This window comes from Macrobrachium nipponense, chromosome 27 (assembly GCF_015104395.2).
Source record: "Macrobrachium nipponense isolate FS-2020 chromosome 27, ASM1510439v2, whole genome shotgun sequence".
NCBI classification, from domain to species: domain Eukaryota; kingdom Metazoa; phylum Arthropoda; class Malacostraca; order Decapoda; family Palaemonidae; genus Macrobrachium; species Macrobrachium nipponense.
The window spans coordinates 71,278,191-71,302,117 of record NC_087216.1 but is presented as its reverse complement, the minus strand read 5'-3'; the positions used below and the strand labels follow the sequence as shown (position 1 = coordinate 71,302,117).

At 38.6% G+C, this 23,927-nt stretch overlaps 1 protein-coding gene across 1 annotated transcript; it reads right to left on the bottom strand.

The window, feature by feature from the left end:
* Nucleotides 1–737: 737 nt before the first annotated feature.
* Nucleotides 738–9,147, bottom strand: LOC135200600 (uncharacterized). The gene is made up of 4 exons (XM_064229220.1): nt 8,231–9,147; nt 6,321–6,760; nt 5,105–5,232; nt 738–1,449 (listed from the first exon to the last, which is right to left on the bottom strand). Exons 1-2 carry the CDS (start codon nt 9,032–9,034, stop codon nt 6,611–6,613), a joined length of 954 nt encoding a protein of 317 aa, XP_064085290.1. The 5' UTR covers nt 9,035–9,147; the 3' UTR covers nt 738–1,449; nt 5,105–5,232; nt 6,321–6,610.
* Nucleotides 9,148–23,927: the final 14,780 nt, after the last annotated feature.

The following is a 23,927-nucleotide window of genomic DNA, read 5'->3' as shown; positions in this document are numbered from 1 at the left end:
ACCCGCACCATAAAACCGCACAACACCGTAACACTGCGCCAGACACCGTAACGTCACTGCAACAACACGCCGTAACATGCCCGTAACACACCGCACGGGGCAGCGGCATGCTGCCCAATAACGGTCATTTTTACTCACACCACGTCAATTTTCTGTCAGCTTCTTGCGGTTCCATTGGTGATGAATAATTGAAGGAAGGGCTAAAGCTATAACAAGGTTACAAATGCCAGAAAAGAAAAAAAAAGATTAAGGTGTCATTCAAGCTAAATGCTTAATAAGTGGTTAATTCGTTGACGAAAAAACTTTAGTCAACTAAAGGCCAATGCTGAGAAAATAAAAAATAATCTGGATCATGCGAAGACGAAACAAAGTATTCCATGAATCTGACACGGAATTCCTGAGTCTTGTAATGAAACATATTATTTCATATCACAGGGTTCACAATGGAAAACAGGTAAATGACCACATGATAATTAAGCGGGTTTAATCTAGGAACACAGAAGAATACAGGACCTATCCTTGAAAGCTTTTTTTGACCTTATATATCAGTACAAATCGTCTTTCTGTCTTTCAGATCAACGTTCAGTATATGAAGGTGGAATCAAAAGTGCAAAAAGAATTTTTTTTTAATAATTATGATCTAATTTTGAATGATATAACTCTAACCATCATTAGAAATGAGAAATACTGATAGTCAAGAAGACAAGTAAATTGTAAACTAAAAAAAAATATTCATGAACAGCAATAATCTTCTTCTACTTCTAAAACGGTATTGCATAAGAGGTTGAGCATCATCGTAACTAAGTCACTATTGGTGATGTCTCCTGAGTGCGCTGGGTCATTACACCTCCGGGCAGTGCCCTTGTAGAAAGGCTGGTTACCATAGCCTCTCTCGAACATTTTGTGACATTCCCGAATTTCAGCCAAGCTAAAGGGAATTAGGGCATCCCAAAACCACAGTCCCGAATCCTCTGTCGAAGGGATGAGATAATCACGGAATGGCGTATTCTCAGCAGCTTTCTTCAACTTTTCCCGAGCGACTTGAGGATATCTTGAAAAAATATCCGCATCAGACCCAGGCGACCCATTTTTCGATTGTGCTGAATAAGACAACTTTGAACTCGAAGAAGATTCGTTTTCAGCCTTTTTTGCGCCTTGGTAATGCCAAATAGCAGATGAATTCGTGTCAGCAGACTGGGACTCCCAAGCGTTGTAATCTTTAACAGAATCTTCTGAGATTTGCAACATTTCTTTTGCTTTAGCGCGGCGAGATTCCAACAAAGGCCTCAAGTTCAGGTGGTGATAGTGTTTCAGAATGTACAAGAATGTGGCTTCACTCCAGTCCATGTTGAAATCAGCCATTGGACCACGGTAATCCACGAAGAGATTCTCCACATCTAGTTTCAGTCGACTTTGTGACAGCACCAGAATCCTCGTCCTCTTGGATATCTGAAAGATGGGTATCATAAAAAAAATTGCTGATTTTGGAACGAAAACCAGCTAGAAAAGTAAATTGTTATATGCATTGCTGATCAGAGAATAAAAGAGATAATTTACATTTTCAATTTGCAAGGTGTGGAAGTCTCCATATATTTATTCTACGGAAGCTTGAATCTCCAGTCAGTGGGCGTTGTAGGCTTGTTTCAATTGAATATGTCTTATCTTCTAGATTACAATAATAATAATAATGATACAAACCAATAAAAAAAACTTTCTTTTCAGTTTTGCTTCTGAAGAATGAAAAAGAAAACCCACCAAAATTCACTTGTAACTACTTGTTTACTTCTAAGTATTTACAATTTAGTTTTACTCCACAACTCCGGCAGTACTTTCAGGCCCTTCTGTGGCCCATTTCTCTAAGAGATGTTTGCGGGATGTTGAGTCCCGGGTCCAAGCGGCCAGCAAGTCTTCTGCGGAACTTCTTATTCCGCAGATAAGAATGTCCATGAATGACTGCTGGGCCTTGACCCAGCGCGGCTAACATCCCAAAACAATCTTCTTGAGCACAAATGGGCACAGAAGCGGGCCTGAAAGAAACTCCGAGTGTTGGGAGTAAAACTAATGTTAAATAAAACTTAGAAAGTAAACAAGTTACAAAAGTGAATTTGTGGGTTTCTTTTTCAATAATAATAATAATAATAATAATAATAATAATAATAATAATAATAATAATAATAATAATAATAATAATAATAATTGAAAATTAATCCACAATAGTTGTCCGATTGATTTTGCTATTTTGCTATAATTTTAATAACAAAATCAAACAGACATACTATTGTGGATTTACTTTTCCATTTATTGGCTCATGTGATTATGAGTTTTCTTGAATAATAATAAATAATAATAATAATAATAATAATAATAACAATAATAATAAGAATAATAATAATAAATAGGTTTTTGTTAAAAATGATTGCTGCTTCAGCACTATTAATTTGTAGAGAGTCTTCTCTATTTTTCTGATGGCAGCTTTCTCGTTGTTGCTTAGACTGGCGAGCAATGCACCAAGGGCATGGTAAAATTTGGTTGAGTCCTTTGGGTTTATTATTGCTTATACAATTCTCTCTCTCTCTCTCTCTCTCTCTCTCTCTCTCTCTCTCTCTCTCTCTCTCGCTCTCCAACTCGACGTTTCGTCCTGATTCACGGGACATTATCCAGCAATAACTGTTGAGGGACTGAATTCCAGTGGCAAGTCCTTCTCCTTATATCCTGATGTTGCGGGCTCTTGAGTACGTCTGAAGAACCTCTCCAGCAGGTCGAGTTTTCATTGGTTCCTGGGAAGGTGACTCATACGGCGAGTGTGAGTCACCTTCATAATGTGCTTCACGTCCGGTGTTGTTTGCTTCCTGCGCGCTGGTACTTTCGTTAGTGGGGAGGGGCGTGGTCCTCCTCACATACGTCAGTACCGGGAACGCTTCTTGAGTGGTATTAAGGGGAGGCTTTTGCTCAAGAATAAGCAGTGCTTCTAGGAGGCACAGATGTCATGGGTCAGGGGCTCTTCCGATGATTTTGACATTCCTGATGATGTCATCTCTTGTGATGTCTTTCTGGTGTACTGCAAGGGCGTGCTGCCTAATGGCGCCCTCCTTAGCGTGGCAGGAGATCCTTTTAGACAGGCGCATCATCGTCATGCCGATGAAAATCCCAGGGCATCCTTGGGCGGGGTATACGTATCGGTAGACAACGTTGGATTGCTTCAGGGGGTCTCCTACGGGCAGGGAGGGGTTGGTCTTCATCAGGAGGTCTTTTGTATGCCAATTCTTGTAGTGAATAATGGGGGACACTCTCTTGCCTTCCTCCATAGGGCGGACATGTTCCTCTATTATTTTCTTGATGTCTGTTTCGTCCTCCTTGTATTGGTGGTGCATGAAGACTGTAGAAAAGTTTTATACCCTCCGGAGGTGGAATGTTCCTTCTCTCTTCCACCGTCATGTACCACTTGTCAAGGACAGCTTGTGTTTATCGGTGTATGAGTTTATTCGAGTGCCCATTATTAATCAGCATCTGAGATGCTCGGTCAAGTTCGAGGTGTGTGTCCTGCCATGTCGAACAGTGCGAGACTTTAAAGCAGTCCAACGTTGTCTACCAATACGTATGCCCCACCCAAGGATGCCTGGGATTTACATCAGCATGACGATGATGCGCCTGTCTAAAAGGATCTCCTGCCACGCCCAGGAGGGCGCCATTAGGCAGCACGCCCTTGCAGTACACCAGAAAGACATCACGAGAGATGACATCATCAGGAATGTCAAAATCATCGGGAGAGCCCCTGACCCATGACGTCTGCGCCTCCTAGAAGCGCTTCTTATTCTTGAGCAAAAGCCTCCCCTTAATACCACTCAAGAAGCATTCCCGATACTGACGTGTGTAGAGGATGACAACTCCCCACCCCAACGAAAGTACCACGCGCCCGGGAAACAAACAACACAGACGTGAAGCACATTATGATAATAATACCAGTGGTGACGTCACTCAGGTAGAAGCCAATCAAGAGGCTCGCCCGGTGATATTCCCCACCTGAGAAGGTCTGCAAGACTCGAAAACGCTCGCTGTATGAGTCATCTTCTCAGGAACCAATGAAAACTCGACCTACTGGAGAGATTCTCCAGACCGTACTCGAGAGCCTGCAACATCAGTATATAAGGAGAAGGACTCACCACTGGAATTCAGTCCCTCAACAGTCATCACTGGATAATGCCCCGTGGATTAGGACGAAACGTCGCGTTGGAGAGAGAGAGAGAGAGAGAGCGAATTGTATAAGCAATAATAAACCAAAATGACTCAACCAAATTTTACTATGCCCTTTGGTGCGTTGCTCGCCAGTCTAAGCAACAATGAGAAAGCCGCCATCAAAAAAATAGAGTCTTCAAAATTAATAGCGTTGAAGCAGCAACCATTTTTCAACAAAACCTGTCTACGAGAGGGTCTCCTTCGATAATAATAATAATAATAATAATAATAATAATAATAATGAACATCAGACAACCTCGCATTATCATCTCAAATGAGTGCTTTTTGTGTTCTGTAATATTTTTCATAGTAGGGTTCTGTACTATTACAATATTACAAACATTAATAACTATAAAAAAGGGGGCGTTGCCAATTCGGAACCTCCACTGAGCTAATGAATCCACAAATCCCAAAAAAAGGTCCCTCGTCCAGATCCTGATCTCTCTATGGGTTGTAAGTCAATGGACGCACCATTGTTAACGATTCCATTGAAGTCCACTGGTAGCTCTTTGCATATGAAACTGCTAACAAACAGACAAGCAATGCGTCAAGTGGCCAGACCGGATCCAGGATATCATAATCATTGACATCTGAGATTGATAAAGAAAAAAAGAAAGCTCATACTACCATTCATCTTATTTTTTCCTAAATTTTTTTCAAGCTATCACCCCTCCCCCCCAAAAAACAATAACTTTTCGGATCAGCCCAGCTAAGTCATACAAAAATGATACAAAAAGTTTGTTAATTACGTAATACCTGACAGGACATCAATATGCAGACCCTCAACAATGAACGGGGCAGAGAAAAGAAAGGTGTTCCAAGAATAAAAAATGAAAATCGAAAACCTCAAAGGTATCTGCATAGTTCCTACCTTGTCCAGAAGGGGAACTACCTTAGCGTGGAGTTCCAGCAGAACCGCCAAAACGTCTGTGGTGTATCTGGTTATTAGTGGGAAGACTTTGTCATCGGTGTGCAAAGTAAGGACCCAGGCAGTATAGTCTGTGAGAGAAGTTTAAATTATTATTATTATAAATATATATATATATATATATATATATATATAATTACATTGCCAGCTTCAAAGCCTTAATTAAGCCCTGTCCACACTGGCAGGCAGTGCCCGACGGGCACACGCTGTTACCTCCATAACCCGTCTCGCTACACTGACTGGCCGAGTATGGAGACAGAACGAGGCGATTATCCTTAACACTGCTTCAGAACGTGAGAAAAAATATAAACAGCTGGGAGTGCCCAACGGGCATGCCCGCTAGTGTGGACAGGCCCCTATATATATATATATATATATATATATATATATATATATATATATATATATATATATATATGGAATATTCCTTTTCAGAGAGACTCGCAAAACTAAAAACCTTGTCAAGTCATTTATTCATGATATACTTAACATCTAATTTAACGTCTTGAATTTTTTACACACTTTCCAGATACGATTGACGCTGCAAAGCCTGAGACTTATATCTATATCTAAATATATAAGTCAAGGAAAGAAATTGAAAGCATTAAGTGATGAAATATGATATATTTCATACATGATTCGAAAGGTGATTAGGAAACAATCACTGAGCACAAAATATCAAATGAAGTATCGACTTGATGATTTAGGAGTAATTGTCAAAAGCGATAAGTCCATTTCTGAAATAATCATCAGAATTCATAGGAGACAATAAGAAACAACCATTAATACGGATTAATACAACAATTATTATATTAATCTTGTTTCCGTTTGCTTTAATAGCTCATAAGATCTAGAAAATGAAAACCCTATGACCGTATGTTATCTATTTAATATGAACGTTTTTTAAGCATTGATATAGAGAGCATAGTTAAACGTGATTATAATTACAACCAATATTCTCTATAAAGACACTGAGGACATTTGAAAGATTAGTAATGAAAACCAAAAACAAGGATCACTCTGGTAGCGTAACAATAAAAAAATCATAAGAATCACATGAAGCTCCAAAGAATCCGTTTTCTGGCTTATTTGTCATTTAAGAATTTAACAAAAACGTTGCCGAAATCTTTGAACGAAAAGTAAAGTCGATCTGTCATACCAATGATCAAAAGGTCCGGCGGCGTCTCCTCATAATTGGCCCACTTTTTCAGCTGCCGAATTTCGGGGAGCTCTCGTCGTATATCCGGCGAATTCAAAAACTTCCGAAAACTGTAAAAAAGTAAATAAAAGCAGCGATATTGTATTTAACAAATAAAGTTCACAAACAATAATGGGAAATAATTGTGAGAAGTGTTATCAGAAGGGAGCAATGTTCGCTACTTGATATATCACAAAATTCTGATTCTTTAAATGTATATTTCATTCAAATATTTAATGTTCTACTTAATTTTACATCTTAGATCTGGCACAGAAAGGAGAGTATACTTCCCTGAAAGTTATTTGCAGGCGGGGCAAGGCTGGAGTAATTACTTCGAAATCTATCCATTTGAAATCCTTCATTAGGTAACTTTTGGCGTCAGGCCACGGTCCAGTTATATTCTGGAAAAACAGAAATGTGTATACAAGTTGCTTTCACTTACGATAGCCTTTTTATCATGTCTGTTAGGTATCTGCTTTCACTTATGATAGTCTTTTTTACCACGTCTGTCGGGTAGCTCCATATTTTTGACATTTTTAATTCTTATTATGCCATATGTACTGTACAGAATAGCTCTAGTTTTCATTTGCATTCAACATTACCACTTCACTTCCCTACAGGAGAGTTAGCTCAGTAATCCCTATAGAAACTTCACCTTGCCTGTCATAGACAATTCAGGCTCCTTACTAATCTTTTTGTACACATCCCACTGCCTTTCTTGTTTTTATCTTCTCTGTGATTCGTCGTTTCTCTCGACCTGTTATCCACCCAGGTTCGCCCCCCCCCCCCCCCCCCCCCCCCCCCCCCCCAACACCACCCGTGGAATTTATTTCAAAATACCTATCAGATTCAGAGTCCATCCTCAAACCCCCGTTATCATTTAATGCTCTTTCTTTATTGCCAATCCTTTTCGTAATTTTCAATGCCAACTTTCTATTCTTGTGAATACTTTCAAACTAATTTACTGGAGTTTGCATTTTTCTCTTCATTATTCCCAGTTCTTAATATATCATCCACCAACATAACCGTTTACACTTCATTCAAAATCTTATTTCCTTACTGTTAAACTTTGAGCTGATATACTCTTCCTTCATTTACTTCTCACATCAGTCAATCTATAAAAATATTTTTGAAAAAAGCCGAGGGCTAGAAGACCACACCCTTCCCTCATAACTACTTTTTATAGCAATCCAGTCACTCAAAGAAAACTCATAATCACATGAGTCAATAAAATGGACAAGTAAATCCACAATAGTATGTCTGTTTGACCTTGTTACTTATAATACAAAGCATTATACTTTAAATAACAAGATCAAACAGACATATTATTGTGGATTTACTTTTCCAATCCAGTCACTCAACCCAACTGTGTATCAATAAAAAAAAATATCTTTTTATAAAAAAAAAAAAAAAAACTTGCTTCTTACCATCTATACCGTGCATTGGCTGATGATAAGCCAATCACAGGACTGGAAACTTTCAGTCTCTCGAGAGTAAACATGAGCAGGATATATATTTCACCTCTCCTGAGGTATACGTTTGAAAAACGTATCCTTCAGGAAAGGTGGAACATACACCCTGCCTATGTGAACTCTCGAGAAAGAAACTGAGAGTTTCCAGCCTTGTGATTGGCTTATCAACAGCCACTCAGGAGCGTCGTAAGGGACGGACCTAGATATCATCAGATGCACGGTTAATGTGAATCTACTATAGACACAAGATTCCGGAAAGCATTCAGTTTACTATAAGGTTTCTATGGCAACGTCCGCTACTGGAACCGTATTCAAAAGGGTCAATCACACTGTTTGAAAACAAGTCTTCGACACTAGAAGTGAGTTCTTTTTCATTGTAACATTCTATCTTAACCTCACCTTCGCTACAACGACGAAATGAAACACATCGTTATTTTCTTCCAGGAACTGATGCATAAGGTAACGTATTTTGGAGTCCCCAAAGAAATGGATGGAGAGAGAGCCTTGGACGTCGATCCGTCTCTGGAAGCAAGTGAAGACCTGGCGTTTGTCCTCGTAGCCTCTGATGGAACAGGGAACGAATGGAAGAGTCCCTTCCTCGATTCTGGAAGAGGTTCGTTGTTTAGAATATTTTGTCCTTTGATCAGTTTCGTGTTTAGGTTCGTTTCTGGAATGACTGCTTTTTACCTTCGAGTCGGGTTTATACTCAGAGGCTGAATCGTATTCAGCAACGCTAGGTAAGAGTTCAGCCAGAGGCTGGTAGTCCTCACCGGAGAAATGTTCAGGCTCTGAATATTTCAACTTTCGAATCTTACTTAAAACGCCGTCGATCTTACGATAGATATCTTCCACTTCTTCCCTTCCTTTCGCGACTTCCCTTCTGTGAAAAACATCTCCATTGGGACGAATCTTTCCTGAATAAATGGCTTCAATTTTCTCTTCAGATACCGGACTATCGAGGCTAAAGAGAGCTTTGCAAAGACTGTACTTCCTGACGTCGTCACTAGGCGCGCCATCATGTCGATCACGCATCCTAGACTTTGGAATCACCGAGCTTCCTCTCTGGTTATTTCTGGATGGGTCTTTCATCTCTGCGTCATCGTGAACAATGACGAAGAATATCAAAATTACCGCCACTGCAACTGGAATAAACTTATATGCGTAGCTATTAACGACGGATCTGTGATGGAGCCGAAGTACCATATTGATGCTGTACGGATCTTTCACTAATGTTTCGTTTCTTATGTTTCTTCGTCTGTTATTCAGTTCCCGGGGAATCGGCCATTTGGTCTTTTCTTCGCAGCCGTCAACCGACGACCGATGACGCTGCTATTGCAAATAGTAATTCAGAACATAATACCATCAGAATTTCCTGATGCTAACCTCAAGGAGGCTAAGGTAACATTTTGCTATTAATGCAACTTTTCCTTGTGGTCTCTGCTTGTCATCCTCCGTAAGATTCTCTGATATAATCACACAGCTTCCAATTAAGGAGTTCTGAAATTTTTGAGTTAATAATCACGTATTTCAAAGTGTTGAGCTGTAGTGTTGTAGTATGCTTGTCTAAAAGAAGCAGAAGGCAAAAAGGAAAGATTTTTTTGTTGGCAAGATTGGCGGTGGTAGAAGGCAGACGGGAAGAGGGTAACTACGCTGTTTTAGATAAAAGAGGAAATAAGCGAGATTTTCCTCAAACGTCATAAAAAGTACCCTCTCTCTCTCTCTCTCTCTCTCTCTCTCTCTCTCTCTCTCTCTCTCTCTCTCTCTCTCTCTCTCCAAGACGTTTATAATCATGGATTCAAATAGTAACTAACTTAGTGACCTTGATTCATATTCTTTTCTAAAAAAAAAATAACAAAAAAAGAATGTGAAGAATGTGAATCTATAAATCCAGAATTCTTTCTTCACTCGTATGAGATATTATGGCAGCAGATATATGATTCATTTTCGTATGAAATATTCGTCAGATGTAATAACTTCTAATTCACTAACTGAAAAAGTAAATAGTGAAATACAATTATAGTAGGTATATTGCGTACTTCCATTGACGGATTCCTCTTACTTTTCAGGGGAGATCTTAGTAGTGTTACGTATTCCAGCGTAAGTAGAAAGAAGCGAAAAGCGCTTGTCGACCTCAAGGAATGGCTAATACACACACACACACAGGAGCACAAGACTTCCACACCATTAGCTGTCATTACTTACGTCAAAACCTCTTCATTGCTGTCATAAAAAGAGGTCAAGACATGCCATGAGAATAGGAAACTTTATTGCTGTAGATGTAGATAGAATTGGCCTTGTTTAATTATGATTTATTTCAGATGAGTTTAGGAAGTTCCCTCAGCATCTGGAGATATTCTGATGGCTGACACCAGTCGATATTACACTCTTTCAATTTGGGTCAGCAATATATAAGCCATGTTTTCATCATTGGAATATGGAGTACGATTTGAGATTTGACTGCATTTACAGAAGCCTCTGTAAAACAATTTTTTTATTTTATATTTTATTTTATCTTATTTTTTACACCGTTTGACTGTGAAACAACCTCCCTGAAGATATATTGTTTCTTAATAATTTAAGTACGTTTTCGTTTAATTATTGATTTATTTGTTAACTTATCGGTTTCTCTAATAACTGATCTCCTCTGTCCGTACTTCCTATCACCTTCTGTCCCATCTTTCCACTGAACACCCTAATATCCTTTGGAAGCTGGAATCTCAAGTCAAAATGGTGCCTGTGGTGGGCTTGTTCCGTTTGAATAGGTTTCATCTTCTGAGTAATAATAATAATAATAATGATTTATTATTGCTGCTTGTGGTTCACCGCCAAACCCATTAGCAGAGTGGTTGGCTCAGGTTTTAAGTCAGTATCTTGGCACGTTCTCAAGTGCTCATTTACAGCATTCATTCCAGTTTATACAGCGGGTCAAAGATAGTAATTGGGTAGATGGGATGATGGTGAGTTTAGATGTTACGGCATTATTTACCATTAGATTATGTGATCACAAAGTTACAGGAAGAACATGATCAAGGTAATGTGACTTTCCCCATTCCCGAGGGGCAATTTTTCTCCCTAATCAGATTATGTGTCTCGTCCACTGTATTTCAGTTCAATAATCAGGGATTTGTTCAAAAAGAAGGTGTAGCCATGGGTTCTCCTCTGTCCCCTGTCCTCGCTAACATTTGCATGGAATTTGTGGAAAAAGAAACGAAACCAGTTTTATGGGTGAGATATGTAGATGACATTTTTATTATTTTTAAAGGTACCGATGAAAAGCTAAAGAAACTAGTAGAAATAGCGAATAGCATTTTACCATCATTTTTTAGATGTTGTAGTGTTCAGGAACTGTAATAGCCAGAGGTTCAAATTTTCAGTTTACCGGAAGTCTACCAATTCCGAGATATGTCCACTTTTATTCTTTTCACTCAAAAGAAATAAAAAAGTAACGTTATTATGAATTTGCTTTTACGCGCATTCAGAATTTGCGACCCCGAATATATAGACGGTGAACTTAAGCACATCACGGCTACTTTTAGAAATCTTGGATATCCCCCTCACTTCATTGAGAAAGCAATTTCGCGTGCAAGGAAGTCGTTCAATGGACTTAGAGATAATACCAAGAAAAAAACAAAAAGATATGTGTCCCTTCCCTTTAATCCAGAAGTGAAGAATATGAATGGGCATATAAACAAAAGTCAGAAGGAAACTAAAATTGTGTTCAAATATGAAAATACAATAAGACGTTCCCTCGTAAGAAACAATAACAATGATAAAAATCCCATAGTCCCAGGCGTTTACGAACTACCGTGTATGGATTGTAATAGTAAAATATTTGAAAGGTGGAGCTGCGGGGACTAGATATGCGTTTGGGCGAACATAAGCGAGCTTATGAACTACAATCATAAAACAGCGCAATAGTAGCACATGCATTCAGGAATGATCATAGACCCAACTGGAACGAGGCTAAAATTATCTTTAAAAGTAACAATGTAAATGTCAGACGACTAGTCGAGAGAGCTGCTATAAGTTTAGGAGAATCATTCAAAGGAAACAAGTCTTTTGTCAACGAAGACCCATTTGTTAATTTTTATATTACTAGTATGTTTTTAAAAGATTTTAACTGTAGGACAGGCTCTGCTTTTCCCTCTCCTGATGCTGCTTCCCGCATTGCCTCTCCCAGTCCAGGTAACCGCTGCCCCGGGGAGTCTGGTTACGGTGCCCAATCTACGCCTCGGATGAAGGACTTCTGTAACATTGCAACCATTGCGGAGATCCAACAGAATTGCAGCCAGAAGGATTGATAGGGGAGAGGAAATCACCTACTAGTAGTTGTAGTAAACTGCCCTCTTTCTTCATCACCTGGCCCATTAACGAGCTAACGACCGGTGTCAACGATCTTCAACGACTCTTGTTTTTAAATTTACCTCTGGACATGTTGTAACTAATTGTTCATTTGGACTGAAGATGAACCCAGGGAAGGGTTCGAAAGCATTTTGTAAAGTCTTAAAAATAATACACGGACTCTTGAAACTTTGTATTATTGTGGACCCTTTAGAACATTATATATACTCTTGCGATATCGAGTTTTTCCCTAATGATAATGATAATAAAATTCATTTCCTGTCCAGCGTCAGTGATCCTACATGTTAGCAACATTTTTACAACAAAAGCAACAACAATAATACGATTTCATATTGACTTACATGTCACTGAGATTTGAAACGTTAAAATACTGGTATGTTTCCAAGAAATGTGTGTGTGCGTGAGAGAGAGAGAGAGAGATGGTGTTTTAATAAAGAGCACTAAAGAGACACTCCCGGTTAATATAGCCAGTCTGAGCCAATGAAATTGCGGATTGCTCATTGTAAAGAAGATGCTCCAGGTACGAATTAGTCTCAATGATCGGACGGGTGATGGCTGAGTAGAATATTGCTTCGCTGATGAACCTTCTGCGTAGGTGTACGAAGCAACGTAACAAATTAAGTATATCTTTGTTTAACCAGACCACTGAACTGATTACCAGATCTTCTCCCAGGGCTAGCCCGAAGGATTAGATAGATATTTTGACGTGGCTAGGAACCAATTGGTTTTCCTCGCAGTGGGACCTACATCTTTTTTATTGTGGGATCCGAACCGCATTATATCGAGAAATGAATTTCTAATCACCAGAAATACATTCCTCTGATTGCTCAGCGTTGGCAGAGCGGGGAGTCGAACTCGCGTCTATCGAATCGGTAGGCGAGCACGTAAACCACTCCTCCAACGTTTATCTATAATTGTGGTCATGACCTCACAGATGTTAATAAGAAACGCCAGTATATATAGCTATACATACGTATATCTTGGTTTGGGAGCCGGGTCTGGAAAACATCCAGCGACACTGGAAGGGATCGGCGACCGTGATTCTGGAACACTTTGTACTGGAAAAGGTGTGACCGTCCCAGGTAAAAGCGCAAATAGATAGGGTTTTTCCTCAAACGTCTCAGAAACGGTCCAACTTACTCTCTGTCCGTCTGTCTGTGTAGTGCATAACCAGATTATTCTGGCTCCTCTGAAGAAAACTCTCTCTCTCTCTCTCTCTCTCTCTCTCTCTCTCTCTCTCTCTCTCTCTCTCTCTCTCTCCAGTCATATTTCGGAAAGATCATTCGTAAGTAAACCAGATTACTCCGGCTCCTACTCCTCTGAAGATCCTCTGAAGAGAAAACACGAGATATGGCAGCAAACGATATGTTTGAGCTCGAAGCTCGAAATAAGTTGTAAGATATAAACAAACCTGTCTCCGCTCTCCGACTAAAAGTAAGTAACGATAGATATATAACAGTAACATGAAGAATTCCAAGGGTTCCATAGGCGGGTTCTGACTTTTTATGGGTATTTAAAGGCCTAAGGTGATATTACTTCATAATCCGGTTTAGGCGCACAGTAACGAACTCCTTGACGACAGCTGTGACGCCATTAGCCGTAAATCAATCAATAAATCATTAAACACACCCATACATACACGTACGCACAAACAAACGCGCGCGCGCGCTTACAAGCATCATAAATTTGGGAACTTTCTGAATGTTTTCATAATTTATGCATGACTCGGTAGAGTTTTAGAGCTACCAAACCTTTCCAAATTATCGAACTTGAAAGTTGAAAAATTATCTTACATAAAAGTTGAAATGATCGTATTTGGTAGTTGAAAAAGGATCGTACTTAGAAGTTGAACATTTAGTTTGCTTAAAAGTTGAAAAATCAACACACTTGAAACTGGAAATAATTCTTCGAAGGCTAGATCAGCATATATATATATATATATATATATATATATATATATATATATATAATTCTTCGAAGGCTAGATCAGCATATATATATATATATATATATATATATATATATATATATATATATATATATATATATATATATATATATATATAGTATAATATATATGCTGATCTAGCCTTCGAAGAATTATTTCCAGTTTCAAGTGTGTTGATTTTTCAACTTTTATGTAAGATAATTTTTCAAGTTTTAAGTACTACAATTTTACAACTACCAAAATATGATAATTTTTCAACTTTCAAGTATGATCATTTGGAAAGGTTTGGTAGCTCTAAAACTCTACCGAGTCTTGCATAAATTATGAAAACATTCAGAAAGTTCCCAAATTTATGATGCTTGTAAGCGCGCGCGCGCGTTTGTTTGTGCGTACGTGTATGTATGGGTGTGTTAATGATTTATTGATTGATTTACGGCTAATGGCGTCACAGCTGTCGTCAAGGAGTTCGTTACTGTGCGCCTAAACCGGATTATGAAGTAATATCACCTTAGGCCTATAAATACCCATAAAAAGTCAGAACCGCCTATGGAACCCTTGGAATTCTTCATGTTACTGTTATATGTCTATCGCTACTTACTTTTAGTCGGAGAGCGGAGACAGGTTTGTTTATATCTTACAACTTATTTCGAGCTTCGAGCTCAAACATATCGGTTGCTGCCATATCTCGTGTTTTCTCTTCAGAGGATCTTCAGAAAAGTAGGAGCTGGAATAATATAATATATATATATATATATATATATATATATATATATATATATAGATATATATATATATATATATATATATATATATATATATATATATATATATATATATATATATACACTCCTATTCGACTCTGTGTGTGTACACTAGCGTTTATGGATATATAAAACTCACCTTCAATATATCCTAATTTAAAAAAAAAAAAAACTAATTTTCAAGTTAGATGCAAACCACGGCATAAAAACTCATTCCAAAAGAGCAAAATAAAAGCAGAAATGAAACATTTTTTACAAGGGCGACTTCCTGAAGGTTGTCGTTTATATTTCAACCTAATTTGGGCACCAGAACCTGAACGTACGTCATGCTGAGTGAAAAATGGACGGTAAATCACCTGAGAAAATCGGGCCACTTCAAAGGTCACCTCCGTCACCTGTCCAATTACCGAAACTAATTCGTACCTGGAGCATCTTCTTCACAATAAGCAATCCGCAATTTCACTTATTCAGACTGACTATATTGACCGAGAGTCTCTCTTTTGTGTTCTTTATTAGAACACCATCTCTCTCTCTCTCTCTCTGTCTACATTTCTTGGGAGAATGCTCAATGCAATCAAATCTCACATTGTACTTTACATTTCCAATGATGAAATGAAATATTAGTTTTATTGAAGCTTCTTTATGAGACTGTCACAAAAAGACAATACAATAATTCAATCATAACTCACTCATGGAGAGGTTGTTCCACAGTAGAGCGGTGTACAAAATAAAATAAAATAGAATAGAATAAAAAAAAAAAAAATAGCTTTTTACTGAGGCTTCGTAGAGAATCTCGTCACAAAACACAATACACAATGCAGTCCAATCTCAAATCGTACTCCATATTTCCATTCTCAAAACATGGCTTTAGATATTACCTACGGACCCAAAAGGAAAGAAAGTAATATCAGAATCTCCCCAGCTGCTGATGGAACTTCAAATACTCATCTGAAATAAGATATAATAAAAAGGGCCAATTCTATCTACATCTACTGCAACAAATATTCTTATTCTCATGGAATGTCTAGACCACAGTTTATGACAATAATGAAGAGGTTCGGACTCAACTAATGACATCTAATGGTGTGGAAGTCTTGTGCTCATGAGTGTGAGTGAGTGTTAACCATTCCTTGTGGTCGGCAGACACTTATCGCCTCTTTCTACTTATGAATACGTAACGCTACTTAGATCTCCCATGAAAAGTAAGAAGAATCCGTCGATGGAAGTACGTAATATACCGACTATAATTACATTTCACTATTTACTTAGTTTTCATCGGAGAATCAGGAGTATTCACACCTTAGTTCGTACGAAAATAAATCATAAATCTTGTGCCATATCTCATACGAGTGGAAGAATTCTGTTTATAGATTCATATTCTTCAATCTATTTATTTATTTATTTTTTTGTAAAGAATATGAACCAAGGTCACTAAGTTATCTACTATTTGGATTCATGATTATAAACGTCTTGGCGAGAGAGAGAGAGAGAGAGAGAGAGAGAGAGAGAGAGAGAGATTTCTTGACGTTTGAGGAAAATCTCGTTTATTTCTGGTTTTATCTGGAACAGGTGTTGCTTCCATCTTCCCTTCTACCGCCGCCAATCTTGCTAACAAAAGATCTTTCCTTTTTGTCTTCTGCTTCTTTTAGACAAGCATATTACAGCTCAACACTTTGAAGTATGTGACCATTAACTCAGAAATTTCAGAACTCCTCAATTGAAAGCTGTGTGATTATATCAGAAAATCCTACGATGGATGAAAAGGAAGAGACTATAAGGAAAATTTGCATTAACAGCAAAGTGTTACCTTAGTCTCCTTGAGGTTAGCATCAGGAAATTCTGATGGTATTATGTTCTGAAGTGCTATTTGCAACAGCAGCGTCATCGGTTGTCAGTCAACTGCAGCGAAGAAAAGACCAAATGGCCGATTCCCTTGGAATTAAATAACAGACGAAGAAACATAAGAAATGAAACATTAGTGAAAGATCTGTAAAACATCAATATGGTACTTCAGCTCCATTACAGGTCCGCCGTTAATAGCTACACATGTAAGTTTATTACAGTTGCAGCGGTACTAATCTTGATATTCTTCGTCATTGTTCATGATGACGCAGAGATGAAAGACCCATCCAGAAATAGCCAGAGAGGAAGCACGGTGATTCCAAAGTCTAGGATGCGTGATCGACATGATGGCGTGCCCAGTGACAACGTCAGGAAGTACAGTCTCTGCAAAGCTCTCTTTAGCCTCGATCGTCCGGTATCTAAGGAGAAAGTTGAAGCCCTTTATTCAGGAAAGATTCGTCCCAATGGAGATGTTTTTCACAGAAGGGAAGACGCGAAAGGAAGGGAAGAAGTGAAAGATATCTATCGTAAGATCGACGGCGTTTTAAGTAAGATTCGAAAGTTGAAATATTCAGAGCCTGAACATTTCTCCGGCGAGGACTACCAGCCTTTGCTGAACTGTTACCTGGCGTTGCTGAATACGATTCAGTCTCCGAGAGTAAAGCCGAGTCGAAGGAAAAAAGCAGTCATTCCAGAAACGAACCTAAACACGAAACTGACCAAGGGACGAAATATTCTAAACAGAGAACCTCTTCCAGAATCGTCGAAGGGACGCTTCCATTTGTTCCCTGTTCCATCAGACGGCTACGAGGACAAACGCCAGGTCTTCACCTGCTTCCAAAAACGGATCGACGTCAGAGGCTCTCTCTCCATTCACTTTATGGGCGACTCCAAGATGCGATTTCTCCTACATCAGTTCCTGAGAGAAACCGACGGCGTGTTTCATTTCCTCAATGTAGTCGAGGTGAGGTTTAAATCAGCGTCAATACGTAAGTAAAAGACTTTGCTTGTTCTCTCCAAGAATTATATTTGCCAGATTTGCATCGGCAGGAATTATAACACTTTAAAGAAAGCTCTAGTAAACGGACGATGTTTAAAATAGAAACCTTATGGTAAGACGAAAACATGCCAGAGTTTTATTCATGGTAATAATAATAATAATAATACTAATAATGATAATATTGAGACTGATAAGGGAAACCGAACAGATTCCCGAAAGCTATCCTTAAAGTTTTAAATTTAAATATATGTACATTTACATAACTGTGGATTTGTTTCTCCAATATAATAATAATAATAATAATAATAAAATAATAATAATAATAATAATAATAATAATAATAATAAGAAATCCACTATCTCGTGAAGAACAATCTGTGTCATAATTATATATAAGTAATATACTCTAATATGTAATTCTGGATTTTTTTGGCAATAATAATAATAATAATTAATAATAATAATAATATTAATAATAATAATAATAATAATAATAGTACAAAAAGACAAGAGTAAGGGAAATATAGCCAGTAACTACAGGCCTATCACCTGCCTACCAATAATGTGGAAGTTACTAACAGGTATCATCAGTGAAAGGCTATACAACTACCTAGAGGAGACAAACACCATCCCCCACCAACAGAAAGGCTGCAGAAGGAAGTGTAGGGGCACAAAAGACCAGCTCTGATAGACAAAATGTAATGAAGAACAGTAGGAGAGGAAAAACCAACCTAAGCATGGCATGGATAGACTATAAGAAAGCCTTCGACATGATACCACACACATGGCTAATAGAGTGCCTGAAAATATATGGGGCAGAGGAAAATACCATCAGCTTCCTCAAAAATACAATGCGCAACTGGAATACAATACTTACAAGCTCTGGAATAAGACTAGCAGAGGTTAATATCAGGAGAGGGATCTTCCAGGGCGACTCACTGTCCCCACTACTCTTCGTAGTAGCCATGATTCCCATGACAAAAGTACTACAGAAGATGGATGCCGGGTACCAACTCAAGAAAAGAGGCAACAAAATCAACCATCTGATGTTCATGGACGACATCAAGCTGTATGGTAAGAGCATCAAGGAAATAGATACCCTAATGCCAGACTGTAAGGATTGTATCTGGGGACATCAGGATGGAGTTTGGAATAGAAAAATGCGCCTTAGTCAACATACAAAAAGGGCAAAGTAACGAGAACTGAAGGGATAAAGCTACCAGATGGGAGCAACATCAAACACATAGATAAGACAGGATACAAATACCTGGGAATAATGGAAGGAGGAGATATAAAACACCAAGAGATGAAGGACACGATCAGGAAAGAATATATGCAGAGACTCAAGGCGATACTCAAGTCAAAACTCAACGCCGGAAAATATGATAAAAGCCATAAACACATGGGCAGTGCCAGTAATAAGATACAGCGCAGGAATAGTGGAATAGACGAAGGCAGAACTCCGCAGCATAGATCAGAAACCAGGAAACAAATGACAATACACAAAGCACTACACCCAAGAGCAAATACGGACAGACTATACATAACACGAAAGGAAGGAGGGAGAGGACTACTAAGTATAGAGGACTGCGTCAACATCGCAAAAACAGAGCACTGAGGCAATATCTGAAAACCAGTGAAGACGAGTGGCTAAAGAGTGCATGGGAAGAAGGACTAATAAAAGTAGACGAAGACCAGAAATATACAGAGACAGGAGAAAGACAGAAAGAACAGAGGACTGGCACAACAAACCAATGCACGGACAATACATGAGACAGACTAAAGAACTAGCCAGCGATGACAATTGGCAATGGCTACAGAGGGGAGAGCTAAAGAAGGAAACTGAAGGAATGATAACAGCGGCACAAGATCAGGCCCTAAGAACAGATATGTTCAAAGTACGATAGACGGAAATAACATCTCTCCCATATGTAGGAAGTGCAATACGAAAAATGGAAACCATAAACCATAGCAAGTGGAATGCCCGGCACTTGCACAGAACCAGTACAAAAAGTAGGCATGATTCAGTGGCAAAAGCCCTCCACTGGAGCCTGTGCAAGAAACATCAGCTACCTTGCAGTAATAAGTGGTACGAGCACCAACCTGAAGGAGTGATAGAAAAACGATCAGCAAAGATCCCTCTGGGACTATGGTATCAGAACGGATAGGGTGATACGTGCAAACAGACCAGACGTGACGTTGATTGACAAGGTCAAGAAGAAAGTATCACTCATTGATGTCGCAATACCATTGGGACACCAGAGTTGAAGAGAAAGAGAGGGAAAAAATGGATAAGTATCAAGATCTGAAAATAGAAATAAGAAGGATATGGGATATGCCAGTGGAAATCGTACCCATAATCATAGGAGCACTAGGCACGATCCCAAGATCCCTGGAAAAGGAATCTAGAAAAACTAGAGGCTGAAGTAGCTCCAGGACTCATCAGAAGATGTGATCCTAGAAACGGCACACATAGTAAGAAAAAAGTGATGGACTCCTAAGGAGGCAGGATGCAACCCGGAACCCCACACTATAAATACCACCCAGTCGAATTGGAGGACTGTGATAGAGCAAAAAAAAAAAAAAATAATAATAATATAATATTAGAAGAAGAAGAAGAAGAAGAAGAAATCCATTATCTCATGAAGAACAATCTGTGTCATAATATATATCAGTAGTATCTCTGATTTATAAGTGTGGATTTTTATGATAATAATAATAATAATAATAATAATAATAATAATAATATATAATAATAATAATAAGAATAATAATAATAATTTTTAGTCCATTTAGTGCCTTTCTGGATCAAAACACCTTACATGACGAAGCAGTTATTGTGCAGTGAGAAATGGTCCTTCGAAATTTGTGATAATAGTCATGTTTTATGACATCGTCTATACATTCCGGTAAAGAATATTTTACAGTAGATTCGACTACAACGTCCAACAGTGCAAGTTAATCAGAATCTTTGAAGTGACTCAGTTGTGCTATGTAGCCTATGCTTTTGTCTATATTATGCATGGTATAGAAGGTACGTTGCTGAGAGCTGTTAAAAAATGATATGAAGGAAGTGAGCATTTTCTACTAGAATACGCAGAAGGTAGAATGACTGGATTTGTATGAAAGCGATTATGAGAATATGGGTGAGCCCTATTCACGCCCCCCACCCCCAACAAAAGGGAGGGAGAGATACCCAAGAGAATTGATGAACAGGTTATCATAAGCGAAAGCGTTTTAGATGCAAGCAGTTCTTATTATCTTTTTTTTCAGAATGTAACTCGATCATGGCCTAAGGCTGAAAGTGACTTAGGAAAGCGATATAAATGGACAGATTTCGAAGCAATTGCTCCAGCCTTACCACGCATGCGCATAACATTCAGGGAAGTACACCTCTCCTTTTTATCCTGATGTAAGACTCAATAATCATTCAAGTTAGATAGAACATTAAATAATCTAATGAAATGTAAATATGCAGATATCTGTTATTCCATCAGTGACAGATGATGTTTTCATACTTCTCCGAGCTGAACAGAGGACATTTTGAAGCTTTGGTTCAGTAATACTAAATAAGATTTTTTTCTTTGGCTTATTAGAAAGACTTGACTTTACTGTCTTAAAATGAGGGCCCCCTTTAGGGGTACTACTGCCCATACAACACGTCATGCGATGCGCTGTAGGCAATACTTATGGATTCTTTGCAGCGCCCCTAGCTCCAACCAATTTCATTCCTTTTTACTGCACCTCCATCATATTCCCAGTTTACCATTTCACTCTCTATACTTTTAAATTAGGAACTGCGAGGTTTTCCTCCTGTTACACCTTTAAATCCTTTTCAATCTCGGTTTCCCTTTTCAGCGCTGAATGACCTCATAGGTCCGCTCGACTGGTGTTTGGCTTAAATTTCCAAATATAAACAATGTTTCTTTCAGAATCATCTGAATCTGAGTTTAGTAATATATCAAGTAACGAGAATTGCTTCCTTCTGATAACATATCTCTCAGTTATTTCCCATTATCTTTTGTGAAACTTCATTTGTTAAATAAAATATCACTGCTTTTATTCATGTTTTTTTTTTTTTTTACAGTTTTCGTAAGTTTAAGAATTCGCCGGATATACGACGAGACCTGCCCGAAATTCGGCAGCTGAAGAAGTGGGCCAATTATGAGGAAACGCCGCCGGACCTTTTGATCATTGGTATGACAGATCGACTTGACTTTCCATTGAAAGATTTCTGTAACGTTTTTCGTTAAATTCCTTAAATGACAAATAAGCCAGGAAACGGATTCTTTGAAGCTTCATGTGATTCTTATGATTTTTAGTTGTTGTTGTTACACTAGCGACTGATCCTTGTTTTTAAAGATTTCCTTATTAATCTTTCAAATGTCCTTAATGTCTTTATAGGGAATAGGTTGTATTATAACCCCGTTTAACTATGCTCTCCATATCAATACTTAAAAACGTTCATATTAAATAGATAACATACCGGTCAAAGGTTTCTTTTTTTAGATTTTATGAACTATTAAAGCAACGAAACAAGATTAATATAACAATTGTTATATTAATCCGTATTATTGTTCTTAAGCTCGCCCTATAATTCTGATGATTATTTTAGATATGTTTTTTTGTTTGTATGGTATTTTTTCGTTGCATGGAACCAGTGGTTATTCAGCAACGTGACCAACGGCTTTACGTGACTTTCGAACTACTGTCACCATAAATACACATCTCTAACCCCTCAGTGGAAATGCCCGAGAATCGAACTCGCGGCCACCGAGGTGGCAGGCCAAGACCATACCGATCACGCCACTGAAGCGCTTAATTCAGAAATGGACTTATGCTTTTGACAATTCCTCCTAAATCATCAGTCGAAACAGTTTGATATTTTCGCCAGTGATTGTATCCTAATCACCTTTCAAATCATGTATCAAATATATCAAATTTCATCACTTGATGCTTTCAATTTCTTTTTTTGACTTATATATGTAGATATAAATATAGGTCTCAGGCTTTGTAGCGTCAATCGTATCCGAAAAGTGTGAGAAATTCAATAAGTTAAAGAGATGTTACGTATATCATGAATAAACGACTTGACAAGGCTTTAGTTTTGCGTCTCTGAAAAGGAATTATTCCATATTCTTGCATATAGATCTAAGGGCCTGTCCACACTAACAGGCATGCCTGTCGGGCACTCCCAGCTGTTTATATTTTCTCTCGCTTCTGAAGCAGTGTTACCAGATAATCGCCTCGTTCTGTCTCCATACTCGGCCAGTCAGTGTAGCGAGACGGGTTATGGTAACAGCGTGTGCCCGTCGGGCACTGCCTGCCAGTGTGGATAGGGCTTAATGAAGGCTTTGTAGTGGCAAGCGCATCCGAAAATTGTGAAGAATTCGAGACGCTCAGAAGTCTTTGTAATGAATGTAATTATATATTTAAACTTCTTTCACAGACTATACTGCCTGGGTCCTCACCTTGCACAACTATAACGTCTGGTTCCCAACAGGAACCAGGCACACCATCGATGTCTTGGCAGTGTTGCTGGAACTGCACACAAAGGTAGTTCCCTTGCTGGACAAGGTAGGAATTATGCAGGTACTTTTGAGGTTTTCGATTTCAATTTATTCTTGGAACACCTTTGTTTTCTCTGCTTCGTTCATGGCATATCCCATATCCATATTTCAATTTTTAGGTCTTGATACTTATCAAATTTTTCTCTTTCTTTCTCACCTACTCATGGTATTGCGACATCAATGAGTGATGCTCTCTTCTTGATTTTGTCAATCAACGTCACGTCTGTCTATTGCACATATCCCAGAGGATCTTTGCCTGACCGTTTTCTATCACTTCTTCAGGTTGGTGTTGGTACCAATTTTACTGCAAGGTAGCCGTGTTTCTTGCACAGGTTCCAGTGGAGGTGCTTTTGATACTGGATCAGGCCTCTTTTGTACTGCATCTGTGCAAGAGCCGGACATTCGCTTGCTTTGGGGTTTATGGTCTCGTTTTTCATATTGCACTTCCTGCATGTGGGTGAGATGCTGTTTCCATCTATTGTTCTTTGGACATATCTGGTTCTTAGGGCCTGATCTTGTGCCGCTGTTAGCATTCCTTCTGTTTCCTTCTTAAGTTCTCCCTTCTGTAGCCATTGCCATGTTTCATCGCTGGTGAGTTCTTTAGTCTGTCTCAT